Source organism: Maylandia zebra, linkage group LG5 (genome assembly GCF_041146795.1).
Source record: "Maylandia zebra isolate NMK-2024a linkage group LG5, Mzebra_GT3a, whole genome shotgun sequence".
Taxonomy (NCBI): domain Eukaryota; kingdom Metazoa; phylum Chordata; class Actinopteri; order Cichliformes; family Cichlidae; genus Maylandia; species Maylandia zebra.
Window position 1 is genome coordinate 37441639 of NC_135171.1, and position 21977 is coordinate 37463615.

The following is a 21977-nucleotide window of genomic DNA, read 5'->3' on the forward strand; positions in this document are numbered from 1 at the left end:
CACCTTTATCTCCACTTGATTTGTGCACATATAAGATTTTTTTTATGTTATGCCATCTTCTTCAAATATTCTGATGCCATCTTTTTTTTTCTTTAACTATAGCTTAATTATTGCTCATGATAGATGGCTCTCAAAAAACATGATTTGAGAGAAACAGAGAGAAACAAAAGTATGACACAGAGTGGTTACATGGTTACCATTTCCTGCTTTGCACCGGGGGGGAAATAACAATAGTATAAGTGATAATAATAATAAAATGCATAAATTCATGTCTCATATGCTTTAGTCACTGATTTAGCACTTGTAATGTTCTGTGACCAAAGGAAACTCAAAAAGGTTTCTTTGCTCGCCAGCAACACAGTATATCTCTTTGTGAACATTTACATCCAGCAACTCTTGGCTCTCCCTTTGTCTACACTAAGCTCCTGTCCAAAATATAAGTGAAAATGCCTAAAGATAAAATCTTTGGAAAAAAATTATGTATTTATATATGTGTTTCTTTGTTTATCTAGGACTGGCAATGAAAGGAATCTATCCCAGCAGTGTGTATATGGGATATTTTGTTATGGAAGTGAAATTTACATTTCAAATGCATAGGATATTTCTCTATTTTATATGATACCAGAGAGGAGTCTTCTATTGCTGCAAAGCCACATATAGACTGTGGCTTCTCCCACCTTAAGAAGGAATATTTCAGTAGCATCCACCACAGAACCACCAAGGGCCAAAAAACCTTAAAAATTAACAAGGGAGTCGTTTTATTTCCAAGATATTATCATAATAATGCTTGGAGCCTAAATGAATTGCCTACATCGATACTGTGTGTTGCTCAAAGCAATACATGTGCCATCTCCTCACTCCAGCTGATACATTTGAGGCCAATTACGCTCAGACTGCTTCATCACAAATACCTCATCTCTCCTTTCCCATCCTCTATCTCTTTATGTAGACTCCTGAAGTGGGATGCCACTCCTCTCGAGTGATACAACAGTAGCTCCTTGGGTCTCTGGAGCCTTTCTGGCAGCCTACTTTCTCATTTAACCTACTTAGGAGGCTTTTTAAAAAGATCCCAAAGAAAGCTTTTTTCATTTCTGTTCTCATCTCACACTCACTAATGGAACCTAATGGGAGAGACAGCTGATTGGAGGTTGAACGTGAGAAGGGATATACCACCAGTAAAGGCCGACACGTGGAAAGGGAGACGTGTGTTACTGGAGAGCAATGCAACCAGTACTGGCTCATCAGTAGGACGTTTCTCAGCCAAACAAAGGTAAACTGAGGTGGGAAGTAAATTCTGGTAAAATATACTGTTTGGAAATTTGAACAAGCACAGTGTGCAGGTGCTACTTCATAGTAATACCGATTTACACCTCTGCAGCGAGCCTTCATGATATTGATCTCAGTGCTGTCTCTTTTGTCAAGCCCTTCCTGTTGACAGTTTTCCTTTTGCAGCATTGTGGATTTAAAATTCACCAGCCATTCTTGTCACATCACATAGGGATATTTTTCTTTTATTTATTATTATTTAACACAGTATATCATTCAGACAACCAAGCATGAAATATTACTGCATTCCTTCTTGAAAAGACTCACTCTAGTGACCTTATTCGCATAATCGAAACAGGCAGTCAAGACCACGTCTGTGTAATTCCACCTTGCACAGTGCTGTGCCAATAAAACACGGATTCAGACAGCCAAGGTTTTACAGACCTAAAGAATAAATTCTTTGCCCCTGACAAACTTGTCAGAGTTGAGGATAGGAAACAAGGTTTATCTAACATTGGCAACATATTAGTAGCTACTTGATAAAGTCCTTTGTTTTTATGCGCGTTTTTCATTTCAGTAAGGCGGTCACTATTTTATTTTTCTCCTGTCTTCTGTTTCCTTTTTTAACATTTTTTTGTGTTTGTGCTGCTTCCCTTTGTTTGTCATGGTACAACAGACTTTGAGCAGAGCAGAGAGGAGACAGGTGAAGTGCAGATAACCTTACTAGACTTGATGATGTAGGTGCAATAAAAGCATTCCATAAATGTCAATCCATCTGTTCTTTGTTGTGAGTTTTGTTTAGTATTAAAAGCTTACACCTGGCTGCAGGATTTTTTTTTTTTGATGCATTTTATGACCACTTATTTCTCCCGATCCACTATGTTGGCTTCAACGCTGTGGACCCGTGGCTCCCATTATCTAGCAGGTGACGCTTTCACAGGGAGGGCAGGGTGTGGACCTAGGACTTATTTCCATTGATGGCCACATACCAAATGAAGAAAAGGTGCAGTGTTAAGTCATTGGACTGGAGAGAGTTTGTGAAAATACTCCTTTAATGGTCAAAATCCTTTATTTTGAAGATGACCTGTATTGGGCAGCTGTTTGGAGAGTCTTGTCCAGACTGGTGGCCGTAATCCAGTAAACCACTCAACACACATACTTGCTAGTCATCAGCTGCGTCTGGTTTACCATCTGGGTGGATAGCAGGTCCCTACTTTCTGTTTCCTCTCATTTAGTTTTGGATTTTTCCTGCCAAGTTCTTCCCCGGTCTTTAAGTTGTCTGTGTTGTTTTGGTTTTTGTAATGCAGCTTCTTTACTTGTCTGACTACAGTCTGATACTTGTTTAAAAGTATCATGACGTTCTCTTGAAGAATATTGTGTCACGCCAGCCTGAGAAAATACTGTCTTGAATCTCAAAACTAGCTCTTAAGTGAATAAGTAACCCTTCCTTTACCTAAGCAGTATAAGACTGATAACCTGTGACTAACTCTTCACAATAACCTTTTAACCTTTTGAGTTTGGTAAAAAGACCCATTAACTGCTTGTGTGGTCACTATACTGTGAATATATAAAGTATTATTTTCCAGCAAAAACATGAAATTCCTAAAACAATCAATATATTGAGTTTAGTTTATGCTTTTATTAGTGCTGTCAATGCCAGTCTCGTAAAAATGACGTTAACGCCATAACCACCATAACCTCAAATTTTATGTTTTTTGTAAAATTTTCATGTCTTTAAGACATTTTAGAGAGAGCAGTTTTGTTTTTTGTATACGCATTTTTTTTACTTTTTTTAAATACCCACAAAACTAATGGTCTCACTATTAGTTCTAATTAAGTTTTTATTGCTAATTAACTAATAATATGACTCTTACCCACTAAAATTAGATGGTGACCATGGGAATGTGATGCAGCTGCTAATCATCACCATGTTAGCTTTGTCACTGCATTTATATCCACTTATTCTCTGATAGTAGTTCTGGTCCCTGCACAGTCACTGCATAGAGAGTGTGTCATATCTTCAGTGATGGAGCTCAGTCACAGAATTACCAGATTTAGCCATTAGGGAATGAATGACAGAACAGGACTTCCTGCTTATTAATTGCCACATTTTCATTTCTTTGCCCCTGATATGACACAGGAGGCAAGTTCCCCAGATTCACTGCTAATTGTGTGGCATTCCATCACATCATGCTGGCAAAAATTCAAGAGCCATTGATCAAAAGCTATAGCTCCCTCCACTGGATACACTCATGGTGATGGTGATTAAGGCCAGGAGGAAGAGGAGGAGAAGCAGAAGATTTAAAAATAAAAAAAAGTTTGTGATTTAAAATTGTTGGCTGCATTTGTCTAACATATAAGAGCATATATAAAGGGAAAAGACATTATATTTGTGCACTGTAAACAAGGACCAGGTTTAATTTTTGAATAAAATAGCGAAGGATTATTTGGTCACATCTACCTTCACAGAAACAGCATAATTCACCCTAAAGTATTATAACAATACTCTAAGGTGTTGTAGATATCCAGTACAATTACAGGCTATCAAACCCCAAATATTGAGCTTTTCCTCTGAGTTTTGTGTTGCTGTTTGTCTGCAAAAGAAATAACTCAATAGAAAAGAGAGCTCCAACAATGCTCTGACTTGTCAGATAAAGATATTTTATACCAAAAGGATTTGAAGTGTTGGCATTCAAAAGCATAAGTCCTTGATTAAAATACTTAAAGTCTTTGCAAGCATTCAGGTGGTTTTTGCCCAGTATTTCATCATCCTGAAGCATCCAAAACATGCTGAAATTTTAATCATTTGGCACTCGTAAGTATGTCTGTCATTCACTGCACTCGTACTGTATAGTGCAATAGTTCAAACTCTCAGTTCACCATTAGGAAGAACTCCATGAAAGCCAGTTAAAGTAGAGCCTCCTGAATGACATCGTGCTTTATGTGCGTGTTTAGACATCTGAAAAGATCTTCTGTTTCTTCAAGGCTTAGCGGCTTTATGTTCATTCTGTGTGGACTTTTTATATCATTGTAAATGAAAGTAGACAAATTCTGTTCCCTTGCCCACCGCTGATACACTAGCGATTCAGAATGTTCTACTGACTGAGCACCTCTCAGAGCTGGAAACAGTTCTGCATTTCTACAGCAGAGTGAAATACAAAAAAATAAATAAGAATTTCCTGTCATATCCTCAGGACACCATGCGTCATTTCTTCTTATGATTGTGTAGCTAAAATTGTCAATGAGACCTCCCTAAAAGTGCAGGGAGAACTCCACAAAGAAGCCTGTGCAGTCTAAAACAAGAGGAAACAAACAGAGAATATAGGATTCAGAAATATAGTCCTTTAGGATGGAGGAGAAACACAAAATATATGTTTCATGCTACACTTGTTTAAGTTGTACAATAAAACGTATTTGTTAATGCTGGTTAGATTTTTGTAAGTCTTCCAGACAAAAAAGAGAATAGGATGACCGTCATAATCAGTAAACCTACCAACAGTAAAGTAACAAATGTGTGTAGAGCATCTTTTAGGCACAATCAGAATTCTACCTGGGCCTTGTTAATAAGCCAGTGTTTGTTTCTCCAGTCTTTTTGATAATGGTACGTTTTTAGATTGAAGCATGGTCACTAAGCATGAAGGCAAATGTCTTGACTGAACACACTGAAATACTACTTTTCAGAACTGCATGGTCTCGAGTAACAATGGTGACTGAAAAATATTGATGAGAAAAAAGAATCACAGAGCGGATGAAAAAGAAGGAAGCAGATGGAGGACAGTGACAACCTGGGGCCTGTTCTCCAAATGTGGATTAGTCTTTTGGATGCATCAAATTGTCACTGCTACATAAAAGGAAACCATCACTCAATAGTGCTGCTCAGTTCTTGTGGGAGGAACTAATAGTGATCGGTGCACTGGTAAGAAGAGCATTTCAAATTAAGAGAACAGTGTGTGATTGTCATTACGGTTTAGTGGTCCCTGACTCAAGAGCCTCCTTTGTGGGAGGGAATAATTCACATGAATTGACATTTTTTAATTATTAGCACGCTGCACAAAAATATGCGTGGTAGTTTAACTGGTGATCCTTAATTGGTTGTTAATAGGAGTGTGAATGTTTTTTTTGTCTTTCTGTGTTAGACCTGGACTGGCAACCTGGCTGGGCCGTACAGTTGGGCATGCCTTATAGGGTTGTAATATTAAAGCAAAGCATTTCTTCTTATGTTCTTATGCAGTGCAACTTTGCGAAATGCTAAATTAATTAAAATACCTTGTGGTTCAGAGTAAGAAATGAGCTTGCTCGACCTCTGTAGCCCACACTATCCGTTTTTCAGGCTGTCTCAGACTACTGTACTCTACCACTTGCATTGAATCTCTGAATGATTAGTCAGAAGTTATTTACTGGGCAGTGTAGTTGTAAGGCTTTGATGAGATCAAGAGGGGAAAAAACCCAGATTGTATCCTGAGTGATTTAAGTTTTCATAGTATGTCAAAATGCAGCTGTAAATCTGTGGTGTGCTGTAAAAATCCACTATAACTGCAAATACTACAAACCAACAGAAGAATACTGGAAAGGAAAAACAAATGAGCAACAAAGAAAAGGACAGTGACATTACTGGGTAGTGCAAATCAATATTAGTACGTTTTTTTTCTGTGAGTAGATTTTTTTTTTCTTTAACAAAACGCTTAATTCTCTACTTTCATTTTTAGCTATTGTGCAGCTTTTGGAATCTCATACATCATCCTCTGCTAACACTGAACTATGGTTGAACCCTCTTTATTCATGCTTTTAAATAAACTCACTATTGTTGGGGCCATTTAGATCAGCCCACTTTGGCAGGTTAGCTTGTCCTCAATGTTAACTTGCCCTGTTAAAATGAACCAGCCTCTAATTTGAAAAGGAGCTCACGGAGGTCATGATGGATGGTGTTTTCTTTCCAGTGGCAGGAGGTCACACGAACTAATATCCCACATCTCTCACATGCTTGTGTGTATAACAACAGACATGAAATTGTTTCTTTTCCTCATTTTTAATCCCATTCCACCCCCTCCCTTTCCCGTTTCATTCCTAGTGCTTGTTTCCGTTGTTATCACACCATCTCCTGTTTGCCTTTAGTAGAAAACAGGAAGGTGAGCTTGTTTGTGAATATCAGTACGGCAGGTATAAGCTTCCAGTCCCCCCTGGATAGATGGTCAAGTCACCCATTTCTCATGTTCACTTCTGTGAGATTTAGTAGGGCAGATTGGTTTCAGGGTTGGCCCCGCACTGATGAGGGGAAAAGAAAAGGGTCGTAAATGTGTCCTGAAATGTGAAAGAGAGAGCAACAAACATGGTGGAGCTGCAGGGTGCTGTTTGACCTGTGAATGCTGCTTTAGCTGCAGGGAAAGAAAACTGCGGTAATTTTACTCATTCTCAGTACACAGCATCTCTCAGCAGTGTTTTAAGTTATTCATGCAGCTTTGCTATTTCATGATCTGTTCTCAAACACTGAAGCAGTGTTACTTGAAAGGGTATAAAAAGCCCAAGGGCAACTCTTATACAATCTTATATTTCATACAGCAAATATTAGCGTGTTTTTTGTGCCTATTGACATTGTGTAGTTTGTGTTTAATGCAGTGTTAGAGTTAACGTTAGCATCTTTAAGTTCCTCGCACAGTTGTAGCCCATACTCTAACGAGTAAAGCATGTTTTCAGATTATTATACATTTGTTTTTAGTACATTTTTTAATATACAGACATTATAACAAAAGTGTTAAAAAAAGACTTTTTTAAGTCAACTCAAGTTTGCTTATGTAGCGCACTTAAAAAGCAACAGCTGTTGACTAAAATAATCAAATGACATAAAAATAAATGGCAAAATTTAAGACAGAAAAAATAGATTTACAGAAAAGTTCTGCTGGTTCAGCTTTGACCTGCCACAATTATCGCAGTGCATCAGTTATGACAGGATAGTTTGTTTTATTTAACACAAAGTTTTGGTCCTTTCATGTGTTTGAAAGAGGGCCTTCTCATTGTGTCTTTGTTTAGGCGATTGTTGGAGTGCCTGACAAAGTGGATTGACATTCTCTAAGCTGTGTACTTGTATCTACAATGAGATTATCCAACACTCATTCTTGTACTGTTAGGGCTATTCAGATTGAAGGCAGATTATATAAACATCATGCAGAGATCTTGTGTTAACCTGCGCTGTCACACAGCAAATGTGTGCCTCTTACCAAAAGCAATCAGGATTGAGCAGCTTAGCAAATGTGCAGGAGATTTATATAAATTTGTTATAGTTAATCCTTTAAAGACATGAAAGGATAATCCATCCAAATTACTGTTTTCAAAACTTTACATGTGCATGTGGCAGATTTAAAGACAATGTTTCCCATAAGGTAATAATAGCTGTTGCCTTATCTTTCAAAATTGCTACTTTATTTTAGAAAATGAATTCGGTCTCACTTTGTGGAATTAAAATAAACTTATATTATAAAATATGTCTTTTCATCCATGGAAACCACCTGAAAAACTGTTTATAAGCTGACAGATGACTTGTTAATTTTAAATTAATTGCTCCATTAATTGCTCTCTGTTGTCCATCTGCAGATGGACAACAGAGACATTTCACTGTTTACAACGTGTAATGAATTTCTTGAATAATAATGAACTCAAATTTAGAGCCCTTTTTTGCCAAGTGCTGCATTCTGTGTCATTACAAGCACCGAGATGAGTTCTAGTTAAAAATAGGCTTTAAAATTTTTGAAGTTCATTTTTCTCTTTAATTTTTCCTCTCACAATATAAAAAGACTCGGCAGTCTTGCAGCATCAAGGTGTAATTTATTTATTATATGCTGCTAGTTTAGAGTAGTCCATTAAATCAGTTCTGGGAATCACTTCAGCTGCAGTATTAGAAACAATTTACATCACTTTGCAGGTAGTATTAGAATCCTTCAGTGACCGCCCATCTGCCACTTTCTCCACTGCTTCATAAGTTGTATCTGCTGGGTGTTTTCCAGGTGGTTTTGATTTGCTTCTCTTGCTGTAGAGACTTAAAAGCAAAGAGTTTTGTTAGTTTGAGGTGTGTGTGGTGTATATATAGACAGACAGACAGATAAGATGCTTTAATTATTTGCTGGTGGCTCTATAGCTGTGACGTGGGAGCTTCCAAAAGTGGAAATTTTCCAAGAATTGCAGAGTTTTTCTTTGTTTTGTTTTGGCACTTGGTGTTGGCTTCATTGCTAAAAGTGGCCCATGTGAGAGTGTGTGCACTGATTGATGACCAGCAACAATGGTTGTTTTACAGATTTTCAGCGTATTTTTCTAGATACTCCCATAGAGGTGATCAATCTTCATGAATAGAAAATAGGAATGATAAATTAAAGTGTAAGCTCGGAGTAAACTGTCAAACTAAGAATAACACAGGCCCTGTATAATTAAGAACTAGTTTTGGCCTGTTTCCTCTTGTGATAATGATTTTAAATGTTCTTTATCACAGCTGTAACAATGTTGGACCTCCAAATGGAGGTTTGGCTGTGCCAAAGTCTGCTTTTCATAAGCAAAGCCATTCACCAACAGTAGTGGCTTTTTGCAGCTTGTCCATTCGAATCTCTTTGATTTTATATCCATCATAACTATCTGGATCATGTTGTTCCTGTCACACGTTGCTGAAGCAACAGCAGCTTCTTTTAATAAAGTCCAAAACAAGCAATTTCAAACGATTAAACACAAGACTAAATAAATGATTTTTCCCACCTGCTACTGTCTTAATTTTAAAATGAGGCAGGAGGACAAAGCAAGGAAATGAGTCCTTCTGATGCAGCTGTCCATTAACCAGAGAAAGGTTGTACTGCTGTGTTTTGTACCTCACTACACCATTTAGTCAACCTGTCACTGATCAGTTCACTATTTATCTTTTTATCTTGATTTATTTCATTTTAACAGGTGAAGAAAAACTAAAATGAATGCTTATCTGGCAGATAAGCGCCTGCCTGGCCGGTACACCATTGGAAGTATATTTTCTGACTGAGTTGGATGTTTAATTGATTATAATTGAGTGAGGAGATTTATAACTTACAACATTTGGAATTGCAGCTGTCACATTTCTAGCTCCCAGTCTGCTTCTCCACTCAGATGTGAAACTTTGCTAGTATGCAACTTTTTATGAAACAACCATGGAAATTGAGACATCTCAAATGCTAAAAGTAAAGACATATTAATTTCTGTTTTTTTAATGTAATTTTATTTATACAGCATCAAATTACAACAACAGTTGCTTATAATAATACCCCAAGAAAACCCAATCTAACAAATGACCACCTTTGAGAAAGCACTTAGAAACAGTGGGAAGGAAAAACTCCATTTTAACAGGAAGGGGTTGGCTCAGGGAAGGGGTGGTCATCTGCCACTGGTTGGGGGGAAGAGAGGGGGGAAAGACACACTGTGGAAGAGAGCCACAGATTAATAATAATTCATAATTAAATGCAGAAATGTATATAAACACATAGTGAGTGAAAAGAAACAATGCATCATTTGAAGCCCTTAGCAGCCTCGCCCTATTGCAGTGTAAACAAGAGATGAATCGAGGTCACCTGAGCCAGCCCTATGCTTTATCAGAAAGGAAAGTTTTAAGCCTAATCTTAAAAGGAGAGTGTCTTTCTCCAGAATCCAAACTGGGAGTTGGTTCCATAGAAGAGGGGCCTAAAAGTTAAAGGCTCTCCCTCCCATTCTACTTTTAAACACTCCAGGAACAACAAGTAAGCCCGAGAGTGAAGTGTTTTATTGGTGTGATACGGTACTATAAGGTCATTTAGATAAGATGGGGCCTGATTATTCAAGACCTTTTATGTGAGGAAAAGAATTTTATATTTAATTCTGGATTTAACAGGGAGCCAACGAAGAGAAGCCAGTATGGGAGAAATATGCTCTCTTTTTCTAGTCTCTGTTAGTACTCTCTCTGTAGTATTTTGGATGAACTAAAGGCTTTTAGCATAACCAAGTAAAAGCTAATTACGATGGTCCAGCCACATTAGTGTTTTAAATTGTCTTGCTTGGCAAACTATTATGTTTAAAACATGATCTCAGAAATAGGTTGTGAAGCGTTAGGCCACAGAGACCGCTTGGCAGGCTCTTGGCAACCCCTGCACACTGGAGAAACATGTCTATTCACTGGCCAGTTGGCGAATGGTCGTTACTGGCAGCATCTACGTGAAATTGGTTGGATACAGGTGTATGGTGCTGCACCACAAGCCTCCTTGCAATTGCTTTTTTGTCAGCAGATTGCAGCATTTGCCCATAGTGTGCATGCTCTGTGCAAACTGTCCAGGTACTCCCCAAGCAGAAGTGAATCATGGCTTTTGAAATGTGTTAGTTACAGCAGTAGAAATGCGGTAACTGAAGGCAAACATTCTACATTCGGCTTTGTGTCACACTTTTTCCAAGTTTCACTATCGCTCAGCGAGTAGTTTGCCACTGTTGGCAGATAAGTCAGCGTCTTCCATCCACCTACATGTTACCATGGTAGCCTGCCAGTAAGCAAAGCAATGATGGTGCAGCACCTTTTTTGCAACCACTTTCACCTAGTGAAAGCAACGACCAGCAAGCAACCCTAACCACCAAGCAGTGGTTGAATACAAATATTAGGCCTAACCAAAGGTTGCAAGGTGTTGCTGACTGGTCTCTAGTCCTGTGTAAATGAGGCCCAACAAGACATTTTTGATATACTGTTTATTACTGGAGTCATGTGATTCCTCTAGACAGGGATTCAGATGAGAGAAAATACTATGTTCTTTGGTAGTTCTTGATTGACCTTTGAGATAATTATCCTTGTAGTAGCACTAGGAATAAGAATATGAAAAACTAAATATGAACAAATCCAGTCAGAAAAGACTGAAAAATTACAGTTCTGTTATTCAAACACCAAAAATCTCTAAACAGGAAAAATAATACATTCCCTTCAAATACATCTGCTGCACCCTTGAGTGTTTAGGCACAACTTCTGTACAGTATTGGCACCATCTCCCACAAGAAGAAAGTGACTTCATTGAAATTAATGAGGTGGCTGAGTTTTTACAGACACACAGATAAAATTGTTCTAAACGTAGCTTATGGAGCATTGGCACATGAGGATATGCAACATTCTGTGGTTGTAGATAATTTTTCACCCCCAGACTGATCCAGTCAAATCATCAGCAATTATTTGGAAGCAAGTTTAAAAAAACATTTCCACCAGAATGGACCTTTTCATTACAAAGTATGTTTCTATTTTGCACAGCAGTCAGTCATCACTGTGAATGAAGGGGTGCCTCCATAATGAAAGCGAGGTCAAAATCCATTGATGCCAGCACAAAAGTAACCACAACCCTTAATTCATTAAGTGTTTAGGCACCAATCTCTCTTTGAAACATGACGGCCTGATGTGAGCTAACTCGCCGCAGAGAGCTAAGTTTTGAATATTTCACGGTAATGCAGTTCGCAGTCGTAATGATATTTGACACATCGTAGCGGGTAAGGAACGTCAAACATTATTACAACAAAGCAGTCGGAGACAGCCAGGAGAATGTCGTCTCTCATCAGCTGACAGACAGCTCGCGAAGCGAACTGTGAAATAATTTGTCTCATTGTCTGGCAGCCAGGAGCAGGACTCAGCAACAATAACAACAAGCCCTGTGGTCATCTCTCCATCGTTTGTTAATAATCCTTCATTTTTCTGACTCTTCTCTGCTTGGTGTATGCGTCAACCTGCCTGCCAGGAAACATCATGAGAGAAAGTTCTCCTCAAAGAAAAAAAGAGCTGTTCGAAATTCAGTTTGGTGAATAAAGAGCAACAAAAATGTATTATTCTTCTTATGTGAACAGAAATAATAATTCATAGAGAGCCATCATAATTGATGATAGCTAAACCTGTCCCCTACTTTCATGCTGCTATGCCTTTGAAGTTTTCTATTTTGACAGGGATGGATAAAACACAAGCTCAGTATTCTTTGGTTTTTCACCACTGAGTCCTTTACTTTAGATACATACAGGTAGACCAAAGCAGGGTTACAAATTAATTACCATGAACTCTAGAAACTGGTTTAAATCACCACATCCTTTTCTATGAATCAAACGTACTGTAAATTGCGCAATGAATTTAAAATTTTTAATGGCAATTCTGCAAAATCGCTAAACTTGGCATGGACTACATTGACTTTATTTTTCCCAATTTATTTCAGTGTGGTTAATAAAAAGCAGTCTGTTCAATTCTTTTTTTCATTATATCTGACATTACTTCTGTTATTTCTGGTCTGAATCATCTGTCCTCGTCTTTACTGTGTAGAGAACAAAAATGGAAAGTCATTTTGAATTACGATTTGAGAAACATATTCTTCCCTACCTGCGCGCATTGACTCAGGCAGAGCGGACGGCTGCGTTTGTGATAATCCCTCATCTCTTCATTCTGTGCGAGCAGGAGGTGGGTAAGACTGGTATTATACTGCTCTTCGGGAAGGAGAGCAGGCCACGGTGGAAGCTTTAGGTCAAAAAAACAAGAGTCAGAAAGTTGGAGAGCATCCCTCAAGAGGCCCAGTGGTCAACAGTGCATGGGTCTTACCTGTCATAGGTCTCTTGGTGTCGAGAACGCAGTGGAGAGGAAACTCTGGAGCCAAAGAGGCCAAACAGTCAGAGAGGAGGCAAAAAGGGTCTTTTGACAAGTGCAAGTGTTCCAGTGAAGCCTAGAGGATTAAAATCAACTCGGTTCTTGAGCCTTTTTTAAGTGACTCTTATGTAAATGGGTTGACCAAAGTCAGAGGTACTATATGCAGCATAGTCCTCTCTGTTTTCTTCTTACACAAAAAAGTGCACAAGCAAACACTGGTGAACATCGTTTCATGTCACAGTACTTAAAGTCGATGTAAGTATCCTCTCCAGGTGATGATTTTGTGTCTCTTCTCGCCAACTTACAAGCACGTCCTGGAAGTCCGTTATTAAATCAATTTGTTGCCCCAAATGCCATCATGGCTCACAGCATTCACCAGAGAGTACACCTTGGCTTCTTCCTCGCCTCAGAGCCCACTGGCAAGGCTTTGTTATGCCTGGTCTGAGCCACATAGATAGCACTGGTCCTATCTTTCTGCTTCTGTCCACCTGTCACAGCAGTCATTCACCTGTGTAATCAAATTATCAGGGGCCCAAAAGAAGCAGACGACAACAGGCATTAAAATGGGGAACAAAGAAAGGAGAAGAAGCAAAGATTTCTGTACAATGCTATGTCCAAAATTATATAACTGCATATTATTGATGTAGTAAATCAGTAATAAATACCTAGACCAGAAGCAATGAACCAACAAAGAACAATTGACTTTTAATTTCCCTTTAGCTGTACAGAGCTCAGTACTCTTGTACTTTTTTCATTTAATAAAAAGTATTTATAATTTATCTGAAAATTGAGGAGTGTAAAGACAGAAATAATTAATGTTCCTGCATGCATGTGATGTTGTTTCCACTCATTTTGTGGCCAAGGACAGGGTTAAGGTTCAGAGCAGCAACAATGATGTGATTAAGGACTTTTAGCTAGCACTGGTTGTGTTATTTTTAACATATGACAAAAGCAGATTTTTCATAATTATAGCTGAATTGATTTATTTTTACTTGAGGTATTCTAGGTTTATTTAGCTTTAAAATTAGCTGTAGCTCATATACTTTAACTTGTCTTTCCCATTAGTTCTTAGATTTACTTTTTTTCTCAAGGTCATTTACATACTAATGGAACGCCCACTGATTACATTTTCCATCCATTTTCTTCCCCATATTCAGTTCAGGGTTATGACGGGGCTGGAGCCTATCCTAGGTGTCATAGGGTAAAAGCCAGGGTACACCCTTGACAGGTTACTAATCTATCACAGAGTTAACAGGGAGACAGACGTTCACACCTATGCAATGTTCCTCTAATTTTTCATGTGTCTGAGCGAACACACAAACTCCCTGAGCGATCCCTTGGACCACTGTGAGCGACATCAGTCTGTCATAGCCTGTCAACCACGTTGATTAGCTGCGTATATACGAATGTGAATCGCATTATTGGCTGGACTATGGGATAAGGTGGCATCGTTCTAATCCCATACGGGAGCAGCCAGTCACTTACTGACTAACACTGCAAAACAGAATTGTTAAAGTATTAATTTTAATTTCAATTCAGGTTAGATTTTTTTTGTGCGCAACGCAGATTTTCTGTGCGCAGAGACTGTGCCAGGGGTGCGCAATTGCGCACGTGCGCAGCTTAGAGGGAACATTGCACCTATGGCTAATTTATCATTTAACCTAACATCCATGTTGAAGTGTGAAGCCAGAATACCTGGGGGGAACCCATAAAGGCACAGGGAGAACAGCTAGCCGCCACAGAGAAGGTCTCAGCAGCGAGTGGATTTGAACTGTGTGGATGGCTTTGAAAACACTCGCTGTTATACTGCTGTTCTGACTAATCTCCGAAGCCAGAAGAAACCATTGTTGAGGGGAAAAAAGAGGAAATGCCAAATTACTCACGAGCAAGACAAAAAAAAAATCAGTGTGAACATGTCTTGTGGAGTGATGAATCTAAAATTTTAATTTGTGGTTCAAGTCACTGTCAATACGTCCCGAGGTCAGTGTCTACGGCTATCTATAACAGATAGAATCTGCATTTCAGCAAATGGTGGGGATCTTATCAAAACTGATGAAATTATGAACAGAGAAAAGTGCTGTCAGATTTTGATCCACCATGGAATTCCATGTGGAAAATGCTGGATTAGAGAAAACTTAATTTTTCAGCATGACAATGATCCCCAACACTGCCTATCCCTTAAAAGCATAGAGTGTCTGGAGAGAAAACACACACATGGAGCACTACCATTCATGCACTGGCCTCCTGAGAGCAACATTATATATAATATTTAACAGTGATTTAGAGAGAACAGACCAAAAGACAGCCAATATCCAAAGAAGAGCTTCAAATGTCCTTCAAGAAGCCTGGAGAACTTTTCCCGAAGAAAGTTGTGTTGAAGAACAAAGCTGGTCATACCAAATACTGACTTTCAAGCTTATTGGAATTGTACAGACTTTGTTTTTGTCTTATATTCTGTTTCAAATTATGTTTGCCCATGTTTCAATACATCACTGCATCTTAAAAGGTGATATCAGTTGTGTGTTTAAAGCATATATCCCACTTTAATAACAGCATGACAAGAATGTTTCTGGCGCTTGTCTTAACAATTAAATTTTCAAGGTTGAGAATTGCAATGCGGAGCCAGTAATTGCACTGCATTCAAGGCGCATAATTCAGTTGTGAGCAAATTTCTTTAAGAAACAAAATGGAAAATAGAAAATCAATTTGCTTATTTATTTACTATCATAAAAAAAAACTTGGCCTTCATTAAGTTCGTTGACAGGATGCAACTGTCATGGTTACATCCTGTGTTCTGTGTTTTAGACTTTTTAATTTTGCTAAATTCATTTTGAGTTTGAGAACTGGGCCTATTTCTGGATGTTATTATGTTGGGTTTTCTTTTTTACTTACTTTAGGTCATCAGTCATCAGTTTATTTTCCTGTTCCCTTAGTCCTGTCTCTGTGTTTCTTGTTTAGTGATTTCCTCCTGTTTTCTTACACCTGTCTTTATGTTTTGTCCTCAACATCTTCCATGTTAAATCTATTGTTTCCATGGCTGTGTCCCAATTCAGGGTCTGCACACTTGAAGTACGCATTTCAAGTGCGGTTACGTCACCGCCACGCGACGACGGCTGTCCCAATTCGAAGTGTACTTCAAATGCATACTCCAAATGCGCCGTCGATTTCCCCAAATATCAAGCGTGGTCCGGTGCACGCTTCTTGGTCCCATATATCCCACAATTCATAGTGCGGCGGTGGGTGTGGATAATTTTGCCGCAAAATACGGCAGAAGGGAGCAGCCGAAGAGGGGTTTTTTGTTTTTTTTTCCAAACTTTATTGAACTTATAACGCGAACAGTCAGTCATTCCAGTTCAGTTTGTACAGTAGACATACAAGGCAAATAAGAGTAACAATATACAGTACAATGGAATAAGAAGGATAAATAAATAAAGGATAAAAAAAGAAAAAAAAGGGGGGGGAATGTGACAGACTTCATAACAACTTTGTACTTGAAAGTTGTGACAGCTCATTCCTTAAACATTTCTGAATGAACTTCAATCAATGATAAACCTTTTTTATTGGAAGTTAATTTAAGAGAGTTTAAGTAATATTTAATTTCAATCAAAAGCAAATTAAATGATGGGGTTGAGTTTTGAAATTTATGTATATGGAATTTCCCTAATGAGATGGAGCGGCCGAAGAGTGAACTGTCAAAAGTACTGAATATGACGTCACTTATTTGTTTAATAATTAAAGTCAGTCATATATCCACAAACACAACAAGCTGAAAGTCAGTGATATATGTATATATATATATATATATATATATATATATATATATATATATATATATATATATATATATATATATATATATATATATACATAGGCAACATTGCAGACATAGAGGACAGTTACAAGTACCTGGGGATCCCACAGGCAAATGGGAACCATGAAGAGGCCGCTAGAAAGGCTGCAACCACCAAGTACCTGCAGAGGGTCAGGGAAGTCCTGAGGAGTCAGCTGAATGGTAAGAACAAGATCCGGGCCATCAACACATACGCCCTGCCCGTGATCAGGTACCCTGCTGGGGTAATAGGCTGGCCAAAGGAGGAGATAGAAGCCACTGACATCAAGACAAGAAAGCTCCTGACCATGCATGGAGGGTTTCACCCCAAGTCCAGCACCCTGAGGCTGTACGCTAAGCGGAAGGAAGGGGGCCGGGGACTGGTGAGTGTCAGCACCACAGTCCAGGATGAGACAAGGAACATCCAAGAATACATTGGGAAGATGGCCCCAACTGACCGAGTGCTCAGTGAATACCTCAGGCAGCAGAAACCCAAGAAAGAGGAGGGAGACGAGGAACCATCATGGAAGGACAGGCCCCTGCACGGTATGTACCACCGGCAGATAGAGGAGGTGGCTGATATCCAGAAATCCTACCAGTGGCTGGACAAAGCTGGACTGAAAGACAGCACAGAGGCACTAATCATGGCAGCACAAGAACAAGCTCTGAGTACAAGATCCATAGAGGCTGGGGTCTATCACACCAGGCAAGACCCCAGGTGCAGGCTGTGTAAAGATGCCCCAGAGACAATCCAGCACATAACAGCAGGGTGCAAGATGCTAGCAGGCAAGGCATACATGGAACGCCATAACCAAGTGGCCGGCATAGTGTACAGGAACATCTGTGCCGAGTATAACCTGGAAGTCCCGAGGTCAAAATGGGAGATGCCCCCAAGGGTGGTGGAGAATGACCGAGCTAAGATCCTGTGGGACTTCCAGATACAGACGGACAAAATGGTGGTGGCTAACCAACCGGACATAGTGGTGGTAGACAAACAGAAGAAGACGGCCGTAGTGATCGATGTAGCGGTTCCGAATGACAGCAATATCAGGAAGAAGGAACACGAGAAGCTGGAGAAATACCAAGGGCTCAGAGAAGAGCTCGAGAGGATGTGGAGGGTGAAGGTAACGGTGGTCCCCGTGGTAATCGGAGCACTAGGTGCGGTGACTCCCAAGCTAGGCGAGTGGCTCCAGCAGATCCCGGGAATAACATCGGAGATCTCTGTCCAGAAGAGCGCAGTCCTGGGAACAGCTAAGATACTGCGCAGGACCCTCAAGCTCCCAGGCCTCTGGTAGAGGACCCGAGCTTGAAGGATAAACCGCCCGCAGGGGTGTGCTGGGTGTTTTTTTTTATATATATATATATATGTTATTCCCGGGATCTGCTGGAGCCACTTGCCTAGCGGTGACTCCCAAGCTAGGCGAGTGGCTCCAGCAGATCCCGGGAATAACATCGGAGATCTCTGTCCAGAAGAGCGCAGTCCTGGGAACAGGACTGTGTATATATATATATATATATCTCACAGATTTTACGCTTGCATGTCGTATGCGTGCTACTTCCTGTTTTATTTTGTCAGTCCCTCGTCTCATGTGCCTTGTTTCAGTTTTGCTTCTGCTATAGTGATGTGTAACAAAAGTCCAGACTTTAAAGGGGAGTCCTTACAGTTTTACACTGCAGTGTTTATTCTGTATTTTTTGACCTTTCTGATGAGTGGCAGGCAGTGTGAATTGCTGCTTTGTCTACAGTAGCAGAAGCAAGCACCACAATATCAAGTGTATTCAAAAACTATAGCCTTTCTTTTAATATGCCAGCTTTTTTTCACATCAGTCAACGAGCAAGGACTTTTTATACAAAGTGTTTTCTTTTCTTTCTTTTTTTCTCGTTTCTTCATGCACATATTCGAAACACATTAAAACAGGTGCATATAATTACACAGTAAAGTGCATTTGAAACTATGCATCAACATTCATCTTTTTCCTAACCTTTCTCATTTATCTCCTTTTGTAGGTATGGGGACATGGTGCCAAAGACAATTGCTGGAAAGATCTTTGGCTCCATCTGCTCCCTGAGTGGCGTCCTGGTGATCGCTCTGCCCGTCCCTGTCATTGTCTCCAACTTCAGCCGCATCTACCACCAGAACCAGAGAGCAGATAAACGGCGTGCTCAGAAGGTACAAGTTAGTGTCTTTTTCTCATGTGCTTCGACAGGGACAACAATGAATATTAGGGGTGCAACGATACACAAAATTCACAGTTCCGTTCAGTTCGATACTTTGGTGTCACGGTTCGATATTTTTTCAATACAAAAAAATGTTCATGCCTTTTTAATTTGCCATTTATTAAAATTATAAATATATATTTTAACTCAAAAGTACAGTTTTTAAATTTAATGTTGCTGAAACAACAAAGTAATAAAAAAATAAATCTATCAGATCGAGAAATCACTCATCTTTGGAAAAGAGAGTTTATTACAGAGAAATGTCTCTTTCCAAAATAAAAGGTATACTGTACGCTTCTTCTGGGCTATATTCTCAGCAGCATATTAAACATATCAGGTCCCCATAAGGAGAATCATGTGCTAACGGCTGTCTAAATGACTCTTTGTAGCATGCGTGCTTGTTGTTTTTGTCTTTGCACTAGGATGATGTCGGCGTAAATGTGCAGTCATATTCGTTGTGTTCCCACTAGTGCTGTCAGCGTTAATCTTGTTGAAATGACGTTAACGCCACAACACGGCAAATCTCCATTAACGAGCTATGGTGGATCGCCACGTGCGTGGGGCTGGACGGCGTCAACACGTTAATGAGCAAACTGCGCTAACGCACTAGTTCCCACCCATGTAATTGAGCATTGCGTGGCACATCCAACATACTGTTTTACTTTAGTCCATGACGCGCTTACCTTCAGGGTCATACATCTCATGAAAACCAAAATAGTTCCAAACACCAGATCTGAATGAGGGTGGGGGAGGTTCAATTTGCCATGTTGCAACGAGAGCTCTGTCTCGCTAGCTTGCCCTGCGGTCAGTGCGTCACTGCGTTCGGCTACTCCGCCTAGGCTGCACTGTCGAGCGCAGATCCACTGAGCGCTCAACACAGACAGCATCGTCAGAAGAAAAGTTGATCAAATAAATTAAAAATTTTGTATTGTTCGATACACATGCGTACCGAACCGAAAGCACTGTATCGAACGGTTCAATATCGATACGAGTATTGTTGCACCTCTAAGGAATATGTGTGGCTGAAATCAGTGGCTGTGTTAAATCATGTGCAAATATTACCAGAGGAGTGCATGCTCTTTATTTTCAAAAGGCCGAAGTTGTAATGCAATATGACACATTAATAAATTAATGAGAATAAATGGAAGGATGAAGTGTTGAGTAAAACTATTGGATGTGCTGTACTAATAGTTAGTCCTAAAATGGGAATAAAAACTTTTGAAAGTCCTTTTGTTTTATTCACATCATTAAAATAATGGATGTGAGTTTAAAGATCTTGATGACAGATGAGTTTCGTTCATATGGAAGGCACACGGGTATTTTTACCAACTTAAAAAAAGGTGCTGGTGAAAGGGACTGACCCCAATTAGGAACTGTACAACTGCTTTGCGAATGAATGTCCTTCACCATAATTCATCCCACATTTTTCAGCACCATCATACACACAAGAAATGTGTTGCCCTTCAGATGCACATTAACTTAACATACTTTTAGACACACTCACACACAAGTTTCTTAGACACACACTAAGTACCAAATGTTAGCCAGCCATTCACTACAATTCCCCCAGTAGGCTTGACCTTTCTATGGGGCTAGATAAGAGCGCTATTAAGTTAGAGAGCAGCTGCTGATAGCTAATTGAGGAGGGAAAAGTGTGATTTGAATCCTTACTGATATTAGAATCCTAGGTGTGTGGTTTTCTAATTAATATACTGATTTCAATCAGTTCAAACACAACAGCATGGGCTCTCTCGCACCTTTATTGAGTCCAGTGAGGCTCAGTTCTGAGTAAAATAGGTCTGATAGAGGTAATGAATTGGTGAACTGGTGAAGTTGGATTCATCCTGTTAGATCAAACCTCAGTCAGTCTTGGTAATATTTACATTCAAGAAATTGAGAAAAACCTTGTGTACTTAGATCTGGTTTCATAATATTTTCGAAAGGCTGCCCAGTTGTGTATGTTTCATAAAAATATGACGCACTAAATAATTTTATCGTGTCATTGCTACTTTAAAACACTGTTTCTCACTGATGTAGTATACAGAAAAAATACAACCTCTGCAGCACTTCTTCTGTAACACTTTCATAACAGATGCGTAGTTACTTGTTCATTGACAGAATGTCTATTGTTTTGATATTGACATGCTTAAGTGGGCATGGTCGTACTGTTGCTAAGCAACAGCAACTGACAGTAGGGCTGACCAAATATACTCCATGACCCAGCAGCTTTTTTTTCCCATGCATTTGTTGTGCAAGTTGCTTTTTATATTGATCTTGAAGGATTTTTTTTTTAGATATCATCTTTCAGTGGTTGTAAAACATTTTTAGACCACAAAGGGACCATAAACTCTTCACACTAATGAAGTTCTTTTAGCTTTTTGATGCTTTTCAGGCTTATAGTGCCTATTAAAGCAGTGAGGAGGCTCTCTGGGAAACATAGCCCACTCTCAATGAGGAATTAATTTACAAAAACATTATTAAGCTGTTAAAGGATAATTAAAAAGAAATAACATTTTATTGCTGCTTTTTGCCGTAGTCGTTGAGGATCTTCCCTCAATAGAAATCCCTGATGCAAGTAAACCATTATTCACATTTTAAAAGCTTAAAGGCTTAAAAACTAATGTTCAAAGTTGAAACAACGGACAGGACAACAAAATGTAAGCAAACACGGAAGTGCAAAAGTGCTTAGAAAGAAATCTGATTCAGCAATTAGAGTTAAGGTCTATAGGTGGCTTTAATATAGTAATTTAGCATAAATGTTTGTATCTAAAGTGTCACGTAAATAAAACAAATTTTAAAAAAAGAAAGTAGGTCTGGACTTGGTATTGTATTAAAAAAATTGTTACCTTGCAATTAATAGGAAATGAAAAAATAACTTGTTCTGGTATTTCAACATGACAAGCTGCACTCTGTCATGGCTTTAAATGGATTTAATCCTATTACACAACAAAAATGTCCCTCACACACGTTGGTGTTTTTGTGAAGCTTTAGTTTATCTTGGTCATTGTCTGCTTTTTCACTCATTTTCAGTTTTTCCAGTCTTTCTATCTGACC

The 21977-nt window shown here is 39.1% G+C and overlaps 1 protein-coding gene across 3 annotated transcripts in view; it reads left to right on the forward strand.

Moving 5' to 3' along the window:
* The window catches only part of LOC101464867 (A-type voltage-gated potassium channel KCND3), a 98873-nt gene that overhangs the window by 53637 nt on the left and 23259 nt on the right, over window positions 1–21977 (forward strand). For 2 of the 3 annotated variants that reach the window (XM_004547659.3, XM_004547660.3), the window contains exon 3: window positions 18714–18876. In XM_004547659.3, the coding sequence (XP_004547716.1) occupies window positions 18714–18876 (163 nt within the window). Of the gene's footprint in view, window positions 1–18713; window positions 18883–21977 lie in introns of all 3 variants that reach the window. The other variant, XM_004547658.3, reaches the window with a different exon arrangement.